At 54.4% G+C, this 22,763-nt stretch overlaps 1 protein-coding gene across 5 annotated transcripts in view; it reads right to left on the reverse strand.

Annotated features, from left to right (window-relative positions):
- Window positions 1–22,763, reverse strand: part of ETS1 (ETS proto-oncogene 1, transcription factor) — a 77,325-nt gene that overhangs the window by 35,423 nt on the left and 19,139 nt on the right. Inside the window, exon 1 of one of the 5 annotated variants that reach the window (XM_027444124.3) lies at window positions 12,665–12,988. The exons of the other annotated variants lie outside the window; for them this stretch is intronic. Within the exon in view, the coding sequence (XP_027299925.1) occupies window positions 12,665–12,746 (82 nt within the window). The 5' untranslated portion in view covers window positions 12,747–12,988. Of the gene's footprint in view, window positions 1–12,664; window positions 12,989–22,763 lie in introns of those variants that run through there. 5 annotated transcript variants of the gene reach the window in all.

Below are 22,763 nucleotides of genomic sequence, written 5' to 3' on the forward strand. Positions count from 1 at the left end.
TCCAGTGACTCACAAATACACACAACAGCCCCCTGCAACTGAAATCAAAACCAAAGTAGCTTGCGATGTTCATTGCACAGCCCACGCATCTCCCCTGAGCTAGCTGCATCCCTCGGAGCAGCATCATTTAACAGGAGGGCAGAAAAAACAACCCAACAGAAGGGGCTGGAGATCCGCAAGGCAAAGGAGCTCTTCTCTTGCTTGGTGCCTGGACAAAAAAAAACTCATCTCCTGGGTTCCCCCAGCACCACGAGCATCAGGAACCCCTCAGGGCCATGACTCCACTACTGCCACCCCACAGCTGCGAGAGGTCCTGAGCCCCAGAGGACACCTCCATGAGCACTACAAGCACCACAGCAGCAGCCAGCTCCACGCTGTCCCTTCCCATCCCACAAACAAGAATCACATGTGCCCTACACCCGCTGCAGCTAAAACATTTCCATGTAGCAGCCGGGAGACAGGCAGGCTCCAACAGACCATCTCAGCAGCCAAAAAAACGGGGAGGATTTTTCTGGCTGGGCTAAAAGCCGGACAAGTGAAAGTATTGCTGCGGAAAGGTGCACGGGGATCGGCTGCAGTTGGCCTTGGGGCAGCGAGGGGACAAGGGACAAGGCCATGCTGGGACGCCACCTGCCAGCCGGGGACTGTTTCACCTCCCTGTCCCCGCTGCTGGGGCACACGGTGCCTCTGCGGGGCCAAGGGCAGCGCCAGGCCGGCTGGCACACAGCCCGCTCCCATCCCCAGCTGTGCAGAGCTCCCTGAAGTCCACAGAAAGAGCCTGACTTCTCTTCTCCATCCACCTCGGAGAGCTGATGCATCCCCTGGAGGGGACCCTGCGTTGGTGTCAGGCACGGAGGGGACCAAGGGTGCAGGAAATCACCTTGGTTTAAGACGGGAAGCATGAATCCGGCCCCACTTTCTTTTCTCCACGCTACAGGTTTTCCATCTGGGGTAAGAGGAGAGTGAACCAAGCTCAGCTCCTGCGGTGGTGGAGGCCAGAAACAGCCCTGGGAGAAACCTAGGCTGCAGAGCTCTCCAGCCCACGCTGGACAGTCCTCGGGAACGCTGGTGCCAGACAGAGCTCATTTCACAATGTCCCAGAACAGTTCTAGTTCTCCTTCTGGTTTTATTGTTTTGAAGCAGACAAGGGAACAAAGACAAAGAACAAGGGGATTTTCCCAAGCACAAAGGCAGCTGAAGAGCCCTGGAAATAAACCTCCTCCATCCCTCCCCCCAGCTGTGTTTCAGACACCAGGTAGGCAGGAGCACAGCCCTCCCAAAACACAGAGCTTTGCCCCATTCAGGCTGCCCTACGCAGACTCTCGAGCAGCCCCACGAAGGAGAGCAGGGGTTTTCCCAAATGAGCCCAGGAAGGTCTCCTCTTCCAGCTCCGACTTCTAGGAAACTTCCCACCGGGACAGGGACCAGAGCAGCGACTGGGCCAGACGAGGGAGGTGGGAGTGAGCGGGGGAAGGCAGCCAAAGGCAGGCTGGGCTGCCCCATCGGCTTCAGTCATCCCCATCCCGGCGCCAAGGGCTGTCCAGGACGGGGATTATGTCACCTACTGGCCTCAGCCTGGATACCCGAGGGCTGGCAGGGACAAGCTGGGGGGCTGGAGGTGCTCCGACCTGCCCAGAGGAAGCCCCGAGTTTGGAAACCTCAGCACGGGCTGCGGAGAAGAGGGGGGAGAGGCTGAGATGCTCGCAGCCTCGCATCCACCCTGCACGCAGCATCCGGAAGCTATTAAGGAATTACAGCCTCGCTGGCCCCGAGCCTTCCCCGGCAGAAGTGCCTGGGAGCAGATGGTGAAAGGGCTGATTGAATTCGGCTGCTCGGGCCAAGAGGCTATTAGGAGGAGCCGCAAATGGAGAAGGGGGTGGGGGTGTCATTCGGCTACTCAGGAGCCGGGAGCTGGTGTCAGGAACTCCGGGAATCCTCTGAAACAAGCCCTGGGGTGCTGCAGCAGGGACCGGGCTGGGTGGCTCAGGGGAGCGACATCCCCACTGCCCTCAGCCCTAGGATGCTCAGGGGCTGGGGTGAAACCAGTAAGGGTACAGGGAGCAGGAGCCACGGGCTGGTTCCTGCCTGCAGGCATCTCCAAAGGCAGCAGGGACGCCGGCACAGTCCCTGAGGTCACAGCCTCCCGAGCCTCGAGGCAGGGAGAGGAGGAGGATGAGGCACCCAGAGCTGTCAGCTCGGCAGCCCTGCCCTCCCACGGGGCCAGCAAAACGCAGGTTTGCAAAGCTCCTTGCTTACCGACCTGCTCTCATCCCAGCCCATCCCCAGAGGCAGTGGGAAGGCACTGGGCAGACCTCCCAAAGTGCCTTTCAGAAGGGGATGGGACTCAAGGGACACTCGATGGGGAGGAGGTGGGGGGAAATGGCCAGGGTGAGAGAGACGTAGTATCAAAAGAAAAAAAGAAAAAGGAAAAAAAAAAGGCTAAAAAGCATAAATATGGTTCATAAGTTGCCCACGGTGCCTAAGGCTGGTGCCCGACAGGCAGCTAGCAAACACTGATGGAAGAACCAAAATCGCCTGGAGGCGAAGGAAGGGTTTTAAAAACCCTGGGAAGTGGGGGAAGTAAAAGTTTGAATGACCCAAAAAGCAACACAAAGCCCGGCTCTGGGCTCCCTGCCCTGGCAAGCCAGCTCTACATCCCCGCACCCCCGTGTCCGGGTGTGCTGTGTCTGAGCCCCCCTCTCCTTTCCGAGGAGCAACTCCCACCAAGTGCCCCAGGCTGCCTTGGCTCGCTCCCCAAGGTTGGGAAATCGCAATCCTCGTCAGGGCTCTGACGAAGGCGCGGGCATGGAGCACTCCGTGACCGTAAGGGGATCTTTTCGGAGCAATCTTTTCCGAGACAAGTCATGAGATTGTTTCTTGCCTGGAATTCGCTCCCGCGGCTCCCATCGGCCCCGGACTGCTGAGTCAAGAGACCGCCGGGCTGTGCCCTCCAGATGAGTAAATAAATTGCCACGGGGAGTGGCGGGGAGGCAGCGGGATGAAAGGAGGGAGGGGACGGCTGCGATGACTCCTCGGGCCCCGCGCACGCATTCGGCGGGACCCGGCCGGGCTTGGCCGCGGGCTGTGCGGGGAATTAGTCACCGGGTTAGCGAGCGCAGCTACACGCGCTGGCGCGCAGCTGTTTAAAGGCACACTATCCCTCCCCTGCACTTTTCTTCTTTTTCTGGATCTTTTTTTTTCCAACTTCCCTTTCTAATTTATTTTTTTTTTAGGCTTTCAACGAACGCTTGGGACTGGCAGCCCAAGCACACCCAAAGCACGCCTGCAGATGCCAAGGGGCGCGGGCTTGGTGCTGGTGCAGCCCTGGCACCAGCAGCCCCTGCCAGCCCTGTCCCTCCGAGCCCTGTTGACGTAACCCACTCCTCCGCTGGTTACGCCGGGTCACTCTATAGGATCCATATGGCAGCGGCTGCTCGGGGTTCAGCCGTTTGAACGCAGGAACATGCAAGAGTCATCCAGCTTGAAGGCAAAACACACGCACGGCCGGGGCCTTTCAAGTCGCGAGCTTTAGAGCCAGCTCCAAATCTGGAGCCGCTTAAAGGGATGGAAAACAGCGCCAGTGACTAAGTACCCTGCTGGGCTACGGCTACCGTGACAGCCCCGAAACCCCACTGCTGACGTTGGAAATCGAAACTTTCCCAGCACCGCGGCACCAGGCGCGCGCGGCTTCGTGGTGGCACCGCGCTTCCCAGAACCGGGGACGGGACCGCGACGGCGAGCCCGGATCTCACCGCTTCCCTTCACGGGCAGGGCTCTGAGAAATGCCACCGCATCTGCCCGACGAGGATGGAGCAGGTGACTTTTTCTCCTGCTCTGGCTCCAAAGCTGGGGTAATCACATTTACGGACCTCACCGAGCTGTTTGGAGGGACGCGGGGATGGGTAATGAGCCTTGAGCAGTTTAAAAGAGAAAGCACTTGGCACTGCGCTGGAAAACTGCTTCTAACAATGATGTGTAAAAAAAGCCTGAACTTCACGTGTTCCGCTACAGCTTTTTTTAATTTTTTTCAGTGGAAAAAGCCAGGAGTGCTCAGCTTTTGCAAGTTGTTTCTTATGACGGTTCAGGTTTCGGTAAACAATTTCTCAAAGCTAAAAGGTAAAAAAAAGAAAAAAAAAAAAAAAAAAAAAAAAAAAGCCTTGCTGTTCTACAGCTTCCAGAACATTGACCAAAACAGAGTGGTTTTGCACAAACACATGCAGACACCTATGAAAAAAAAAAAAAAAAAAAAAGAGAAAAAACTTTCATGTGGGTCAAAAAGCCACATTTTGATTACTGTGATAGATGGTGCTAACAGGAAAGAAAAGAAAGCAACACAAAACAAACCCCAAAGCACTTCCCAGTGTCCGGCTCCAGTTTCTGGGGCAGCTTTCCCTTAGTCAGCACTTTTCATCCACAGACCTCCCTCCAGAGGCAGCATCCTCACCTCCGGGAGCGCAAATCCCAGCCCGGTGCCACCACGAGGACACACAGCCCTCATCCTGCTGCGCGGGACTCTTGCTTCCCAGGGGGAACCAGAAAACCTACACATGGAAAGCAGGGGGAGACCGGGAGCGTGCAGCAGGGGATGTCCCCATGCCCTTGCTGCAGCATAATGGTGGCACCGTGCCTCAGTTTCCCCTAAAAAATAGGTCTCTGAGCCCTTCTCCTTGACATCCTCTGGTGTCAGACGACAGAATCAGTTCCCCTGAGGTTTTGGGGCTGAGCACCCCATGCATGGTGCACATGAACACACGGCAAAGCCCCACTGGCTTGTTCCTCTTGCAGCCATCTGAAGAATGCCCTGGAACCACGTCAAATATTTTAAATGAGATGGGGGGAGAGGGGGCACTGGCAGGGGAGGGAGCGGGGAGCCGCTCGGCTTTTGACTCAGTGTCTGGCTTCTTTCATCAAACCCACATTCCTAATCATGCCATCACCCTCCGGGAAAGTGCGACAACATACATAATCCATGTGGAGCCAATTTAAAATCCCCTCCATGTAAGAAAACGCGTTTCATTCATTAACAAGCTCTGAATGCTTAGCTGGGGCGAGGAGCTGGCCTGCAGCTCCGCAGCCATCCCAGCAAGAGGGAGGCGTTCCTACACCGCTCTGGGGCAGGGCCACATCCCCCAGGGGACCAGTCCCATGCTACAAACCCACCCAGGGTGCAGGGCTCGGCGCACCGCAGGCACTTGTCGCAGCCCAAATTGTGCCATGAGTGCATGCACCGACCACCTGAGATGGATGGAGGGCTCTGCTTTTCCCGTAAGGCCAGGAGAAGTCGAACACCTGGAGCAGGGGACAGCTGCTCCATCTCGTTTGCAGCTGACTTGTTCCTGCAGAGAAGCTGCTGCCCTGCTACATCAAGCACCTCAAGCAAAAGGTGCAGCCTCTCGATCTATAATTAAGCTGAAGAGGTGTTTCAGAGGGGATTGTGGAAGCTCCCAACATCTAGTGAGGACAGTTTCCTAACGTAGCACACAGCGATCATGGGTCAAAACTAGAGACTCCAACCACCCGCGATGCAGCTCCCCGTGCACAGGAGGTCTCCAAAATCCTCTAAAGACCCACAACAGTGGTATCCCAGAGAGAACCACAGAAACAAGGGGGTTTCCTTTCTAGGAAGGAAAGCTGCTATCTATTCCTCGTGTTTGCACGCGACTGAGATCTAGGAGGGTATTTTTCAGGCCAAGGTTTTGCTCCACAGGACCCAGATGCAAGACTGCACAGCACAGCAGCCCGGCTTCTTGCAGATATACAGCAAAGCTGGCACGCAGTGCTTGGAGCAGGGCGCTGAACGGAGGGTGCCGGGCATCGCCCGCGATTCGAGACATGCCCCAAAGCTGTGCAAGATCAGCGAGATCGGGGAGGTGATGGGGAAAACCGTATCGTGCAAACATGGCCCTGCACAGGCAGACGTCGTCAGTGACTTGATGCCATTCATGTCACCAAGACCAAACCAAACCTTATATATTTGCCGGTTGAGTGGCAAAAAAAATTAAAAAAAAAAAAAACAAAAACAACACCAAAGATGTGCAGTTTCACCTCACAGTTCAGAAAGAGGCGAGCAACGGTGAGCAGCCCTGGGTTTGCTCCCCAGCTAAATAAGCCAGAAGTTACTGAGCCACCCACCACAAGAGAACAGAATAACTCTGAGCACTTCTGAACGCAAGCACCGCGAGTTTTGCTGCCCTCTGAACACTCGCAGCCTTGCAGAAGCTCAGGTTTTGCATGCAAACTTTTGCAGTCTCTTAATGTTAGGCACATGCTTTCAGACCCAGCAGGTCTCTACAGTCTAGATATGAAGGCTGAGCCTTTTAACCAAATTACTAACTGAAACCACCCTGATTTGTGTTTTTTTTTTTTTTTTTCATTTTTATTTTTTGCCATCTCTCTGGACCAGACATTGAACTACGGATCGCCTCTGGACAGGAGTCACTCCCTTATTCAAGGAGATGTTCAGGCAGATAAAGCGACTTGTAGATTTGCACATTTTCACATAATTACCACCAGAGCCTGCAGCAGTCACGGGCACAAATCCTGCAACCTGGGGCAGTCCGGACAGGCAGCTGAATGGAGCAGAGCTACAGGCTGAATGCCTGGAGACACAGAGCGGTACCAAAACCAGCCTGCGAAGATCCCCTTCGCATCCCCTTCGCATCCCAGCCCGCAGGAGAGCTGCTATCTCCGGAGCCATCTCAAGGTTTTGTCATCAGGAGAAGCAAAAGTAAATTCCACAGAAACCCGGCACAGCCGCCGCAGCTCAAAAGAAGCCGCTTTGGGACTCAAGTGCTCTCCACCCCCCCAAATTCCACCGCACCTGGGAAAAATGTAGAAGCTTGTAGGAGAATCAATAAATATTTATTGTTTAACCAGCAGTATTTTGACTGGGGATGTAAGCATGGCCCGATGCCAGTGAAACCAGAGCCTTCTTGGCCAGCATTGCAAACAAATTTTTTTTTTTCTGTATCTAGTTGGGAGATTATAAACTACACAACGAAGGAAAAAAAAAAAAGAAGAAGAAACAAGGCAGTGAGCAGCTTAGTCACGGAAGAGGAACAAAAGAGCTGCGATGCATAACTATGTCGCGGGTTAAAAAAAAAAAGAAGGGACACAGGCCCAATTTTTGGCTGCCAGACAGCTGTACAGTTTGTATCAGCTACAGCGCTGAGGCTTTACGCTGGATCAGAGCATATATCCCTGGCTTCAGCAGAGCAAAGCTGATTTGGACAAGCTGCAAACTGGCCCGTAACTCCCAGCCGACAAGTGAATCTGGGGAAGACAGATCTCAGTCGGTCCCCACTGTTCCTGTCGGGATCCCCAGCTTCACAGTGCCATGAATGGTCAGCCCCTGCTCCCAGGGGAATCTTCGCCTTCAAGCAAAGCTGAGCATCCCTCCCGTCTTCACTTCAGTTGGTGCCCTGGCACCACCCTACCAAGCTCAGGTCTTCCCCTGCGCAAAATGCATAAGCCTGTAGGATGCCAGCAGCTCGATCCTTTCAGTTCATCCCAGGGATAGCAGTGACACTTGCTGTCCTAAATCTATCCTAGATAAGGTTTGCTCACCTTAATACAGCTCAGGTGCCCATGCAGGTACCAGCTGATGGTGTGGAGAGGAAAAGACTCTCTTTAATTGCCTGAGACAAATCCACATGGATTTGTTCCTTTCTTCCCCCAAATCCCGACTGAAGTACTACAACTGAAAGCAGTCACTCGGCGTGACAGCCCTGCCTGCTTACACCCCAACACCAGATTCAGACAAATCTGCTCTGACTCACACCTACCTCTGCCCTGAGAGGTAGCACCTGAGATGCATCTGAGTCTCTGAGACACGTCTGCTCCCACCACAACAGCACAGGAGGACACCAAGCCGCCTTCCATCTCACCTCCAGCATCAAGCTGGCATCTCCAGGTCTAACTGCAGCAATCCCTTCGGGATTTGGGGTAGCGGGACGGCAGGTAGCTTGCTCCTCAGCTCCCTTTGGAGAGCTTGCTCCTGCACAGGACTGTGTTATCCCTTCATTTTATAAGGCTTATCAAAGCATAGCACGCCATAATTACATGGCAAATTAGAGGCCACTTCGTGTAACTACACTGTAATTGCACAGTTGTTACATGCTTTGGGGAGTACACGATGAAAAAGAGGAAGGAATGGGGCTTTGCTCCTCTTTCTTGCAAATATCACTGCTCTCTGTACCGAAGCTAAGAACACCGCAGTCTGGGGCGTACTTCATGCCGTGGATCCCTGAAGGATGAAGGGTGAGAGAAGGCTGCACGGGGCATCATCAGCTGCCCCCTTTCCAGCTCTTTTCACAGCTTTGTTCCTTAAGTAGATGCAAGTTGACACTAAAAAAGCTGGCGAAAGACAGATGCAGTCTCCTCCCTCCTGGGAAACTGTTCCCCCTCCTAGCTGGATACCACAGTGATGGGCATTTTGTAAGTGCATAGGAAGATAATTGCTCTTTTTCAGCTCAAATTCTCACCTCCTCCACCGGCAATCAGCATCGAAAATACCAGAGGAGCCAGAGGCCCTCAATTTATTAGAGTCTCCCTCTTGCCGGCTGAGGATTCATGCTGAACAATCCACAGCCGAAGAGGAGCTCTCACCTTTGCTGTCAATGCAGATGCAAAAACATTCAGAAAGACGCCGGATAAAATTCTGTGCTGCCCTGAAATCTCTTCACCCTTCAGCGTTTGCTTTCTCTGGGCTTTCCTGGGTTTCCAGGCAAAGCCTCTCTCAGTTTGCATGCACACAGCCCGTCCCAGTGGGTGCAGGCAAGCAAATGCTCCTCCAGCACCAGTACGCAGAGGAGAGAGGGGTCAGAGGATATCTTGAAGCAGAGAGAGGCAACTGCTGGTTTTTTTTGGTGCTGTGTTTCACCTTGCATGCAAGAACGTGGCCATGCAAGCCACCAGGACCAGTCTCCAGACAGCAACAGGGAAACTGAGGCAGGCAGAAATAGGAGTAGTCCCTCAGATGGGTCACTGCTGCTGTGACCCTGTTCTGTGCACAGACTGCAGAGCAGAGGCGTGTTTGGGAAGCTGGGCTCTCCAGGACGCCATCCTAAGATGTGTAATGAAGACACATTCTGGCTTGTAAAGCACTTGGCTGTTTCCCTGCAGCAAGGCACAGCGCAGGTGGGCAGATGCTTGACAGAACATTTGCATTAAATACGAACTCCCTCATTTGTGTATGTTAAAAGTGAAAGCAAAGGACAAGAAGAAGAGATTGACCTGTCTACGGGAGGCTGTGTGATGCAGCAGGTCCTCCACCCAAATACACACTGCTCAGAGCCTGTCCACTTCCCTGCACCCTGCAGCAGGAGTTACCTTGCTTCAGCCCTGAGCTGACCACGTCCCAAACCCCAAAGAGAGGGAAGGGCTCCTGCCAGATAAAAACACACCCCTGGGATCCCACCCACACACAGGCGAATGGAAACAACGCGCCCATCTCCCGGCTGTCCTTGGGGTCCACATGGGAAGCACCAAAAGGGATGGACGGGGTCCTGCCGCCTCCCAGAGCTGGGATTTCGAGGCAGACCGAGTCCTGGTTTCACGCCAGCACCGAGCTGCACCTACAGGGGAAGGAAGCGAGAGGGGAGTGGATGCAGGAGAACGGAGCCCAGGATCTCTGCCTGCCATTGCAGCCCTCCTGCAGTACCTTGTGGGAAGCCCCGGGGCAGCAAGTCAGCAGCCTCATTAGCAAGAAATGCAGTTATCTCTCAGCACTTGGGAGTCCCAATTACACACTGCCAGCTTCCAGCGAGGGTTGCGGAGCTGCTTTTAACTCTGACCGCAGAGAACAAACAGAGCTCTGCAGAACTGGAGGAAACAAATTGATTTGCAGCAGGCAGCATTTACCAGTTGCAATGTTAAGTTGCCATTAGGGTTGATTTTTACCTGGTTTGGGTTCTGACTTCAGAGGATGAACTTTCAACTGTCTGTGATTAAAAAAAAAAAAAGGCTGTGAACTAAATCCCACCAACCCACTGGTGGATCAGCCACATATTTGCAATCAAAACTGTGTTAGCATACGGTCCATCATACCATTACGAGGAAAACCCACACACACAGCCTGCACATTAAAGCAGGAGCCCACCACCGTGGGATTTGGGTTCCTGACCTACTCATCTTCCTCACAGATTCTTGCTGGCAACAGCAGGGGAACTTGGCTTTGGAGCTTTGTAAAACTTCACATCCCCTTTAGGTTATTTTTAAGCCCTTTGGACACGCTGCAAACCTCGCTCCTACACACAGGGGCTGCCTGCACGTGCAGGCTTTTATTTCAGGGCACGGAGGGGACGTTGCAGTGCAGCCAACGCATCTCTGCAGTTTTACAGGGCATCAAGCACCTGGCACATGAAACATCTCGCACAATTGAAAACCTCTGCCTGGAACAATTCTCCCTGCCTAGGATTAACCCTATGGATGCTGTGGAGCAGATTCACTGCCTTGCTGGCATGTAAGGAATGAGGGGCCAGACTCATTTTGAGGCCAATGCCCATTTCAAAAGAAGGACAATGGGCACACTTAGTGGCAGATTCCTCAAGGAGACCAAGGGCTGGGCGAGCAAGACCTCAGCAGCACTCCCAAACAGATAGGAGTAGAGAAAACTTGACATCTATCTCCTATGGATGCCTGAAACAGAAGCTGCCAGCATCAATGCTCCCTCTCTCAGCATCAGTCCGACCGTGCAAGAAAGCTGCAGCATTCTCTAAAAAGTTACAGGGGAAATGAGGTTAAGCCAGCTAATTGACAACACTGACCTTTCTGGCTCAGTGTTAGCACAGCCACCAAAACAGAAGCAACTGCAGCTGAAGTCGATAGGGAGTCAGCTCTTTTTTACCTTTTTGGTTTTTGTTTTTCAGCGCTCTTCCTGCCAAAGTTTAAACTTTGGGTCAACGCTAAAAACTGCTTGCTGACATAAGCTGCAAAAGAGCTTTCTCAGAAGAAAATGAACTTAAGGCAGCACGAAACGCTGCGTCCTCACTTGAGGGAAAAGGCAATTACATTGATCCCATGCTCCAACACCTAAACAACAAAGACGCCTCAGTAACACGCTGTCACCCACGCCAGGAGATGTTTAAATTTCAGCAGATATTTGGTCTGAATTGAAAGACAAACAAACCCCACATCCTCCCGGCCCTGCCCCGATGAACCAGGTGTTCTTCCTATCCCATTTTCTTCCTCTGTGAGCAAGAAACCTGCAGTCACGGCCTCAAGCACGGCAGTGAGTCTCCAGTAAATGTTCCTTTAACCCAAGCTTTAGGAAATAGACACAGTCAGACCCTCAGCTGCACCAGAGCCTCTCGCTTAACCTGCAAAGGTGCTTTGGAAAATTATTCCTCAGCATCTCCACTGCGTTTTGAAGCCTGACCCTTCGGAGCCCACACCTGAAAGCCAGGCTCAGCCTGGTCAGGGGCAACAGCCACAACCAGTGGCCAGGTCCTCTACGTGCTGCTATCGTGAGATGGGTCACGCACAAGATGCTGTCCCCACATCAGACCCCGTGCAGCCCGTCGGTGTGGATCCCACAGACGTGTGCAGACTTACTGGGGCTCTCTGCAGACAAGCTGATCCCACACAAGGCTCTATTTTAAGCCTGAGCGCTAACCGCTGCGCGGCCGCGGCCCCCCGCGCTCCAGCAGCCAGCTGTCACTCCATGTCCCCTCGGCAGCCTGAAATCATCGCCTGGTGGGATGTGATCCCCTTGCTGGATTTCCTAGAAGTTCACTAACTGCCAAAGACACGCACAGCTCTGTTTTCATTTCCTTCAGCACACCAGCGCTGTGCAAAACCCAGCAGCCTCCCCTCGAGCATTGCGGGAGCTGTGGCGGGGAGGGGGAAGCAGTGGGACCGCGTCTGGTCCCCAAGGCCAAGTTCTGTCCCTGCAGGCTCCCAGCACCATCCCCTGCCCCGAGAGCGAGGCAAAAGCCACCGCTGAGAGCCTGAGGTCAGCCGGCACCAGGACGTGCCCAACAGCCCTTATTATGGTAAAAACTCAGCTACCAGCATTAACCACAGCCAGCAGCAGCTAAACTTATCGCTAGGACGACAACAACAACAAAAAAAACACGCCTCGTTGCAGCAACCCGCTGCTATCATCCCCGAGAGCTCCAGCACCCTTCCTCCACCCATTTCTTCAGAAAGGGGTGGAAAATAAAAAGTTAAAAAAAAATCAGAGCCTCGGGCTCTCCGGATTTAAACGCGGTGCATCCTCAGCACCGCCCGAGCCGTGCTGGGACCGCTCGGGGCGTTTGCAGCGGGGGCCGGGGATCCCCGCACCCCCCTCCTTGGGGACGCTTCGTGGGGGCTCCTAAAAGCCCGGCGGGGGTCGTCGTCGCCTCCCCCCCCCACCCCCCGGGGGGCTTGTCCCGTCCCCGCTCGGGGTCCAAAAGCGTGAGGCAAGGCGGCTGGGGTGCGGCGGTTCTTCTTTTGGAGGAGGGAGGGAAGTCTTGAAAGTGCTCCGAAAGCAACTTCGCCTTCCCCCAGCGGTGCTGCCAGGCAGCGCCTCTCCCCTGCAGCTCGCGGGTCCCCTTCGCAAGGACCCCCCCAAAAAAAAACCAAAAACCCACAGATCTCCATCCCCCCCGGCCTCCCCGGGCGCTGAAGCGGGGAGGCGAGAAGGGATTCCCGCAGCCCCCGGGGGCAGCAGGGCGCTTACCGGCGGACGGGAAGAGATCGATGTCCACCTTCTCCGTCTTGATGATGGTCAGGGTGGGCTTCAGGTCCACCGCCGCCTTCATGGCTGGGGCTGGGGCTGGGACCGGGACCAGGACCGGGAGCGGGGGGCGGCTGCTGCGCCCCGCCGTGCGCGGAGCGGGGCGCCCGGGCGCCTGCTTCCTCCTCCTCCCTCCTCTTCCTCGCCTTCCTCCTCCTCCTCCTCCTCTTCCTCCTCTTTCCCCTGCGCCTTCGCTCCCCTCTCTCCCCTCTCCTCCGCTCCGCTCCTCGCCGCTCGGCTCCGCTCCGCCTCGCCCCCCCGCCGCCGCCGCCGCCGCCGCCCCGGCCCGGGCTGAGCCGCCGAGGGGAGGGCGCTGGGGGCCGGCCCCGAGCGGTGACAGCGGCGGGGAGGGACCCGCCTGGCCCTCCCCTCCCCTGCCCTGCCCTGCCTCTGCCCCTGTCCTGCCCCGGCCCCCGCCCCGGAGGCGGCCCCGGCTCGGTGGGGAGCGGAGCGGGGCCGGGGGGCGAGCAGCGGGGCTGAGGCCACCCCCCGGTCCCAGCAGGAACGAGGTTCTCGGGTGGCGATCCCCGCCCCTGTCCCCTCCGTGGGTGCTGCCCCCGCTTCTGGGTGCTGCCGGCCGCCCCCCTCCCACCCACGGGTGCGCCCCGGGCCGGGGTGGTCCGGGGGGGATTCAGGGCACACACGGTGCCGGGGGAGGCAAAGCGAAGTTTGGGAAGCAAACGGGGCAAAAACGCTCCTAGAGATGCGCGATGAGCATCGTGCCGGCGGGCCGGGAGCTTAACAGAAGAATATCGGTTTTCACACAAAATATGTTTTATTATATTTAGGTAGCAAAAAACTTCAGACCACAAACGGCAGAGCAGAAAGGAGATTATGACTCACAGATGGCAATTTACCGGTACAAGTGTAAAAAAAAAAAAAAAAGAAAAAAAAAAGACATTAGCAACCAGCGTTTGTGGTTCTCTCACTCACAAAGTCTCAACAGCCTCTGAGACGCTGGCAGGGACCAGCTCTGATCAAAGCTGGGCTCAGGGGAACGTCCCAGCTGTAATGGGGCGATCGGGGCCCAGTGCGTCAGCGGCCGGGCTTTGGGGCCGCCTGCACCCCCAGCAGGAGCCAGGGTCCCACTTGCAAGCACAATAGAAACCTTCAAACATAGAGATTGGCTGCGGATGCAAATGTTACAGCTCAGAATTATTTCTAGCTGCTTCAGAGCAGCCTTTCTCATTCGCCTGAGGCGTATTTATAGAAGAAAAGTCAGTGTAACTAAAGGAAGCTGTGAGGTGCGGGGCCAGAAAGTGAGAGCCTGATGCTAGCCGCCGCTTTTACCTAAGCAGATCACTCAGGATGCTCTAATTCTGGCAAGGCCAGGGGGGCAGCGAGCTCCAGGTGCCTCACCTGCTGATGAGCACTTGTATTTCCAATTTTGCAGGCAACTCTGTTTCCCAGTCACCATCCACTTGCAAGTTCAGTTCCTCATTCTTACAGAAAACCAGCGGCAGCAGGGTAGGACCAGTGATTCACCGTGTGACCAGTACACAACCGCTCCCCACGGATCCCTGCATGCTTTGGGGAACCTCTGAGCTGTGCTCGGTGCAGCAGGCAGGGCACAAGGCTGAGCATCCCTGTTTGGAACCCACCACAGGAAGCTGAGAGTGCAAAGACGATGGCTGCAAGAGTACAGAGTGGTCCCCGCTGCCTCTCCCCATGCAGGATAACGGGCTTGCACCTGTCCTGTGTTTGTTTTTTTCCCCTCTTCCCCATACACGATGGACAGCAGTGACTGAAGGAAGAGACTGCAGAGAGGAGGCTGAGCAGAACGTTTCTCGTTCAAAACCAAAAGGGGATTCAGAAGCAGCAGCTGCCTCTCTGTAGGCGCCCTTCCAGAGCAGCTTGGGAAGAGAAACCTGAGGCAGCGATCGCAGCCTGAGGGCCCTTCCTTTCCCTTCCCTTCCTTTCCCTTCCCTTCCTTTTTCCCTTCCCACACTTCTCTCGGAGCGCTGTGAGCACCAGGTCCCCGCTCAGGCAGGCTGCGGTGCGCGGCGGGGAGCGGGGCCGGGCTGGGAGGGCGCGGGGGGCCCAGCTACGCAGCTGGCTGCGGCGGCGAAGCCATCAGAAAGCACCTGCGGTCCCAACCGTATTGAAATGACCCAACTGCTCCCCCGGCTCGGTGGTGCTCGGTAATCCTCGCTGCTCAGAGCGAGCGCAGCCTCCTGCAGCAAACCACAGTCCCCAGACACACACACAAGACGAGGCACGCAGCGAGGCCGCAGTGTCGCGCCCAAGCTGATAGGGACAAGCTGCTGACACGGTGCAGGAGAAGGTTCCCACCAGCAGAGACGGTCCCGCATGGAGCAGAGTAGCCGCTGATTATAAAAATTAAAAATTAAGATTTTAAAAAAAGATTAAAAATCTGCACCAGAGGCTTCAGCTGCCTCCCCAGTGCCTGCGCTTCAGCCCTGCTCCCGTGGGCTGATGTGTTTGGCTCGGCCTCGCCTCTGAGTGTTACAGTCCTAAGGACTGGCTCGAGTCCAATGCACCTGTAATGAGGCTCCTTCTCTTCTGGACCAGTACAAAGGCTCTAATAAAGACCTTTCTTGCAGCTTGTGTGTTTTTTATTAGAGAAGATACACACACTCTTGGCATGCCGGCTCAGCACTGATCCCGCAAAGCTGATGACATGAAGCCACAGCTTGGTGCAGCATGGCTGCGGCGAGGCTTTGAGCTCCTCCACTCCCCCGCCTCGCCCCCACCCCTGCTCCCCAAATTTCTGTTTCGTCTTACTCCTGCGATGCACAGCCCCCCCTCCCTGCAGGACCAGGAGAACATTTCCAGAAGCACCTCTGGGGCAAAAGAAGTCAAAGTGGAGGAAAGGAGAGGGGAAAGAATGGAGAGGCTGTGGACAGAAATTTCCTCCCAGGGCAGCTGAATCTCTCCTTCGAACTCAACTCCGTCCTAGCGGCTGCCTTAATTTGTGTTCACTTCAGAGCCTGCAACATGAAAGCCCTGGCTCTGAACTCCAGCTGAGCCGCTCAATGGCTCAGTGTTCGCAGAAGGCATGGAAGGAATCCATTGATTAGTTTCTTCAGCTGGGATGTGACCATTTGGAGTCCAAGACCTGCCAAACATGACTTCGCCTCAGCAACTGGTTCCTATTTGCTGCTTACAGCCTTCAGAAAAATCTTTCCTCTTCAACATCCAAGTCTCACCCTCCTTTTCCACTCTGTCGTTATTCACCATTAATATCTATTCGTGCTCTCTCCTGTTGAGGGAGGGTGCTGGGTTGTGGACAACAGCCCTCCTGCCATTAATATAGTCAAAAGATCTTGCCGTTGATCGGAGATAACCATCTGCCCTCTCTCCACAATGCAGTCTGATTGTTTTTCAACAGTTTGGAACAAAGAAAGGACAGGCAATAATGCCACATTGTTCCCAGGGACGCTGACTAACCTTGGTCTAAAAGAATAATAATTATTATTCATTTAGCACCGAGAAAAGGTATTGCAGAGCCTTTGCCGCGATGTCCGAGGGCTCAGGGAGGGCAGGACTGCCTTTCCACCACCTTTCTCCAACCTGGGGCTGGCTCTTTCCATTTAGCAGGGCCAAATTCACTCCTGCCATGGCCCTTCTGCAAACTGGCAGCTGCTGGCCCTCCTCCAGACGTGGCGTGGCTGTGACGGCTTCTGGGATTCACCCGCTCGGCTGCTGGCCGAGTGAAGAAGGCGCTTTCCTAGCACTGAAGCGCAGCCACCTTTGGGGTGAAATACAAGGGCTCCGTACCAACGCGGAGCAACACCGCCCAGCTGTTATGGACAGGAAATGAAGAACACCATAGCCAATTAAAACTGCAGGGGGATATTTATGGCAGAACGTAATTAGCCAAATTGGAGCCTTCCCCAAAACTGCCATGGGATTTTTAATGACTGCAAGCGGTCAGGGCCTCAGTTTGATGTTTTGTCAAGTAAACAATATCCAGAGGGCAGGAGGCAAAAATCAGGAGCAAAGGGGAAGGAAAAAAATAACACAAGAGTGTCCTGCAGTCCCAGGGAGAAGCAGAGACATGAAAGGACTTATCGCAAGGGGGTCATTGTTGGAAAGAGCAGCAGCCACCACTCCAAGAAAGGAAGGAGCAGGGAGGTGGCTCTGGGTGTGGAGGTGGCCCGCTGCAATGAGAGGAAAGAGCAAGCAGCTGCCATGACCATTCCCCGGGGAGATACCTTTCCTGGAATTTAAAATTATATGAGAAATTCTTTCAAGCGCCGCAAGAGCTGGGAAGCATCCGAGGGAGTTGTTTTACGCTGGTAAAGGGAGGCTGGGTTAGTAGCTGGCTGCTGCAGCCTCCCCTTGTTGGCTCAGTGGCTGGCATGGAAGCAGAGCCTGTCAGCCAGCACGCACTGCTGGTGCCCCCGCGCTCCCCGTGGGGTGGGCAGGCAGCTCTCACATCCAGCGTTTGTGGCCAGGAGATGGTGGCCATCACGAGAGCACTGGCTGCTGCGTGACCCAGATGGCTACAGCCTCTGGGGTCCCCTGGCCGCTCTGTGCCCGGAGTCACGGAAGGTCCCCGTCCTCTGCAGCGCCTGCACTAAAAGCCAGTTTGTGTTCACGCTGCGGAGACGCAGACTTCAGCCCCGAGCAGCCCAGACAGCGCTGCCACAATAACGTCCTCTGATTGCCCTCCAGGCGCGAGCAGAGGAAGCCGCCTCCGAGCCTCCACGACTCCTGCTCTCATTAGCTTCCCAGCGGAGATGGCTCACAAAAGCATCTTTGTGGCCAGCTCGGCGTCAGGAGCCCAGCTCACAGAGCCCCGTGCGGCTGCCACGGAGCCCCAGCCCGGCCGGCACACCGCGGGTACCTCAATCAGTGCTCCCGCAGGCTGCCTAAGCATCTTCGAGTGTCTCCTGCTATTGGTTTCTCAGCGATCCCACGCTGCTTCTTAACCTGATTAGCTAATCTGGGCTCAAGCGATGTAATTCTGCCTTGAATTTCGTTGGCGGGGGGTGCTGTCACTCACTTGTTACCCCGCTGGAAGAGCTGGCTGCATGGAAAATCCTCGTAAGCTGTTCCCCAGCACTGTTTGTTCTCCTACATTTCCCCTCTCCTCCTCAAGTAACAGCACCGAGTTTTTGGTAAACATAACCTGAGGATTTTTGCTGTTTAACTCACGATGCTCACGATTACCCTGAGCACGCACAGCCCGTACACATCAAACCTCATTTGTAGGGCCTCTCATCTTTGGTCAGATCTCCCAGGCAGCCTCCTCCGCAACAGAAACAGATGCAGTCAGATCAGACTCAGGCAGCACATCTCTGTTCACAGCTTCACCCATGGCATTCACTGATCTCTGGCAGCAGAGGCTGCTGAACTGACTTCTGCTGGTCTCTGAAGCCCCTTCCCTTGGAAAGAGGTGAGGGATCACAAAGGAGAGGCAGTGGGATCATTGCTAATACCCCCAGAAAGCAAATCTCCTGCACAGCTAAATACCAGTCACTAACATTTCCCTGCTCCTTTCATCTTTCGCAAGCAACAGCAAGCAGAAAAGCCACTGCTTCAGAACGTGAAGCTGCAGAAAATATTAAGCAACGTTTTATTTTTACAGAGGTGCCAGAAGCCACACGAGCACCTTCCTGGGAAGGTCAGTCCAGTGCCAACCTCTAGGATACGAAGCGAGAGCCTGAGGAACAGCAGGCACCAGAACAAGGCGCCTGCACGCAGCCAGTTGGCGGTGGGAGGATCAAACCCTGGAGCGCGATGACCCTCAGGTTAACTCTGTGGCCAGGACAGAGAGGCTCAAGACATGGAAGTTTAATTCCTGGTCAATATTTCCACATGACCTCTTACAAACCTTTGTGCCTCCATCCCCCTGCTTTAATGGAAGGCTGCTTTCTCGCTTCACAAAGGGTCGGGAGCATCGGCTCAGCGGTCCCGAAGGAAAAGCTCAGGGGATGGGGACCGTGACGGGGTCAAGCCACAGGGAGATTTGAGGGGGCAGCTCAGGACGGAGACGGTCCCTCCACACCAACCGTCCCACCGTGATCACGGCAGTGCCTACAGCAAACCCACGGAGATGGGCCCGGTCGGCCCAGCACACCAGGGTCATGTCCTGAGTGGCGGCTGGTCAGGAGGGGGTGGCAGGATGAGGCCCCTTGGCACCCAAAGCCGCCCGCCCAGGGCACGCTGTGCCGGCAGGGCCATCCTCCTGCGTGCTGCGGTGCTCCTCGGAGGAAGGATTCGCCCGCGTGTGTGTTTCAAAGAGCAAAACCCGCGCCCCGCGTCGGAAACCTCCTCGCTTCCAATTGTCTTCACTTGGCAGCCGGGCCCGCTAGTGAATAAACGACAGAAACTATTCCGCTCTACACGTGTTTGGGTTTTTCGGGGTGGTTTTCTTGGACAGCGGTCCTGGCTCTCCAACAATACCCGTCTTGTTCGGCCCCGCGCTGCAGAGCAGGCTTGAATAGATCTGTCTAAAATTATAAGCGGGCAGCCCCTAGGCTCTGCGAGATCACAGGCCACATGCTGGGGCTGAACAAAGCCTCTGCTATTTCCTAACAATTAGCCCAGCTAAAAGGACATCTATCTCCTTCTATTAGAGCCACCACGTGCCTCCCAGTCAGTCCATTGTGCAGCTAATTAAATAACACGCCTCTCTCCCCATGAGGGTCTCCTGATTAGCTCGCCTCAGCCCTAAATCCTCGGTGGTGTAAATGGGCAAGAGACAGCTGGTCGGTAGGGGCCTGCGACTCCAAGCATCGTCACCCATTATATAGCTATCATCATCACCCGTTATTTCAGTTTTTTAATTATCTTCTGAAAGCTGTTGAATGGAGATCTAGAGATACAAGGGGTTCTTCACACAAACTGGTTTGCTTCCCTGTCCGCTTGCCCGCCGCCTGCAGCCAAAGTTGTGCAAATAGCTGATTTTTTATTTTTTGCTTTGCTGGTAGTCAGAGAGAAAAAAAAAGTAGACACAAATGTTTTTTCTAAATATGTTCTGGGTTAACACAAACCATTTTTTTTCACACGCTTTTCATTGGGCTAAAGTAGCTAAAAGAAAATAAGGAAAATCACGTGTCATTCATCTGAGCTCAAAGTATTCATTTTTGCACTTTTCAAATGGGAAGAAATTTCAAAATGAAGAAAAAGGTCAATTAAAAATAATCCATTAACAAGCCCCCTTTGCACTCTGTTAGTCACTTCACCAAAGTTTCCAAGGAAGGGACAGGTCTCAGATGCATTTTCAGCAGGGAAGCCCAATTCATGTTTTAGCATCAAGAGTGAGATGAAACAAAACACGTGGCTCTGCATTGTAACACGGTGCTTGAGGTTTCCTCCCGGTCTGCAAATCAGTTCTGGCCAGGCGAGCCAAGTCGTTCAGAGATCATCAACCATCACGGGAGCTGCCTGAAGCATCCTGAGCGGTGCTGCTGGATGCTGGGGCCACCCCCACCCATCCCCTGTCCCTGGAGGGGATCACCACGGCTCTTCTGCCGAGCCCGACCTGCACCTGCTCCAGCCGAACGTGCCGAGCACCTTTTCTCTCCATTCATCCTCCCCAGTTCTTTAGGATGAGTTACTCCTGCACCCCGCAGCCCTGCACGACAGCTCAAAACTGCTAAATCACTCCAGATGTTCAACACCTCAACCCACCGCTTCCCACACGCTCCCCAGACCCGGAAGAAATACAGCTTCTCTCTGCCAAGTCTACAGTCAGCAATAGCTCCAAATATTCCCTTTACCTCCTTTAAATCATTATTTTCCACCCTTGGCTATTTAAATCATTATTTTCACACCAAGAGAGCATGGCTGGAGAACTGGAATGTGGGTCAGCAGACAAATGAGCTGATTTCCTGTGGACCTGCGGCTCCAGGACTGGAACAGCTGGACCCGCGCAACAGCCAGGGCTCTTTCCACCCAAGGAAAACAGAAAGACCCCAGCCCTCGGCTCTGCTGGTGGGGAGGCAGTGGGAGGAAGGGCCCGGAGGAGGAGGCAGAGCTTGGTTTCCTTCTGATGGGAACGGGGAGAGCTGACATGAAGCTTGCTCCTGGTTTCCCAACCCACGAGCTGCCCTCGCTGCTCGCAGCCATGCTGGGCAGCAGCTGCTGCTGCAGCCTGGGTGGGAAAGTGCTGGGAAGCTCTGGAAACACATCAGAGCTTGCCAGGAAATGTATTAATTAGTGTTTGTGTGCATGTGCACGTCCATAGGGTGTTATTGTAGAAAGCACAAGGATCAGCTCATTGTTATCTAAACCTTATTTCCCCTATGCTCAGGCAATGCTAACATTTTACACCAGATAATCAAATTTTAAAAGGATTTATCAACAGGGCCGGGTAAATTGTCATTGAAAGGTGCTATACGACTTGGTTCAAGGCCTACGAGGGGCTAGTACAGGAGCGAAGCCCAAAACACAGCCTCAGCATGCCACTCAGCTCTCTGCCCACTTTCAAACCCAAGCAGCCAGGTCTGACTGCTCCACTCATCGGAAACGTACAAAAAAAAGGGGAAAAAAAAAAAAAAAAGATGCCTTGTGTTAACTGCCTGCCTCCCCTCACCCAGCTAGTGCCCTTTATCCCAAAGCTATGGGAATGGCTCCACAGGCCACTTGATTAATAAGAGCCCAGGGGGGAAAAATCGTTTATATAACCTCGTCTTCTCTAAACTTCCTAAGTGCTTCAGAAAGTGGCTGCCCTGGAAACCCAAACTGGAAACGAAAAATATTATCTCTTCCATTTATAAACATCTCCAGTGCTAATGAAGTGAGGAGCGGCAGCGGCGGGGAGGGGAGCGGCAGGATGCACTTGGCAGGCGTGGGAGAGCCCCGATGAACCCATTTCGCTTCAGGTGGGTGCGGAGCACAAAGTGCCCCCGCTGCAGCCTGGTGCCACCGCTCGCTGCTCACTGCAGCCCGGCGAGGCCCCAGAGGATTGTCGGAAGACGGATGGTAAAAAAAGCATCTGCTACGCCAAACACGGAGCCGGACCGACAGTCTCACGGGGTGCGAGCGTGGGGGAAAGGAAGATGGGGCGATACGTAGAAATGCGGGAACAGATTGGTGCGACCCAAAAACAACGGATCTCAGAGCTTGAAGCTGTGGCTTGGATGAGGCATCACATCCTGGTGGCTGGGAAGGAGGGAGCGAGCATTGCTGCTCACCGCGCACACCTCGTGGCACAGGCTGGGCTCCTCCCGTGTGCCTGCGGGGCTGCTTGAACCACTCTGGTCTGAATGAGCACTCCAAGTGATCCAGATTAACCTCCTGGGTTCAACCACCTCAGCCTCACCGCCCCTCGGACACACATTTAAACGTGAGAGCCAGGGGAAGCATTCTGCAGAGCACTCCAATGTATTTCCCCATTTTTGTTCCATGTTGGCATTTCCCACGGAGATTTGCTTTTGCATCAACTCAGCCAGCACCAGAAATCGCTGAGTTTTGCCTGGAAATGTTTGGATTTCGTTTTGACAAAACATTGATGATTTCTGCAGAACGATCCGTCACTTTTGGCAGTAACAACAGAGAAAAAAAATAAAAGACAAAAAGCAGTATTTCATCTAGATAGGGACGGAGCTGACACCCAGCCTGGAACTCAGCACAAGTGGAAGGCGAAGCAGGCTGCACACTTGCCTTGTTATCCTGTCACTTCGATTACTGTGAAGCGAGGGAAACTGCTCCTACTTTCATCTAGTAGCTGTTTGCTGGATAGGAACACAACAAAAGCTGCCAGACAAAGGGAGCCTCTGGTCTCATGGGGTGAGGCAGTAACTGGATGCAGAGCAGGGGAAGAGAAGGTTTGAGCACCCCTGGAGCCATCTCACAGCACACACGGGTACCCCAGGCTTGCAGCACGGTGAAGAGCTGGTCCAGGGCAGGACTAAGATGCCAGCTTAATTTCCATCCCAGCCTTCCATAATTATTCATGCCTCTCGAGCTTGCAAAACTGGGTTGAAGTCTCCCAAGCGCAGGCTCCTCAGCGAGATGCCTGTAGCTGACCAAATTAGAAATTTTCCATGAGCAGGCTCCCTTGGGGCACCTCCTCCTTTTTTCCTATTCTACCTCAATGCTGACATCGCTCCAGCTAAACCAAGTG

Source organism: Anas platyrhynchos, chromosome 25 (assembly GCF_047663525.1).
Source record: "Anas platyrhynchos isolate ZD024472 breed Pekin duck chromosome 25, IASCAAS_PekinDuck_T2T, whole genome shotgun sequence".
NCBI classification, from domain to species: Eukaryota; Metazoa; Chordata; class Aves; order Anseriformes; family Anatidae; genus Anas; species Anas platyrhynchos.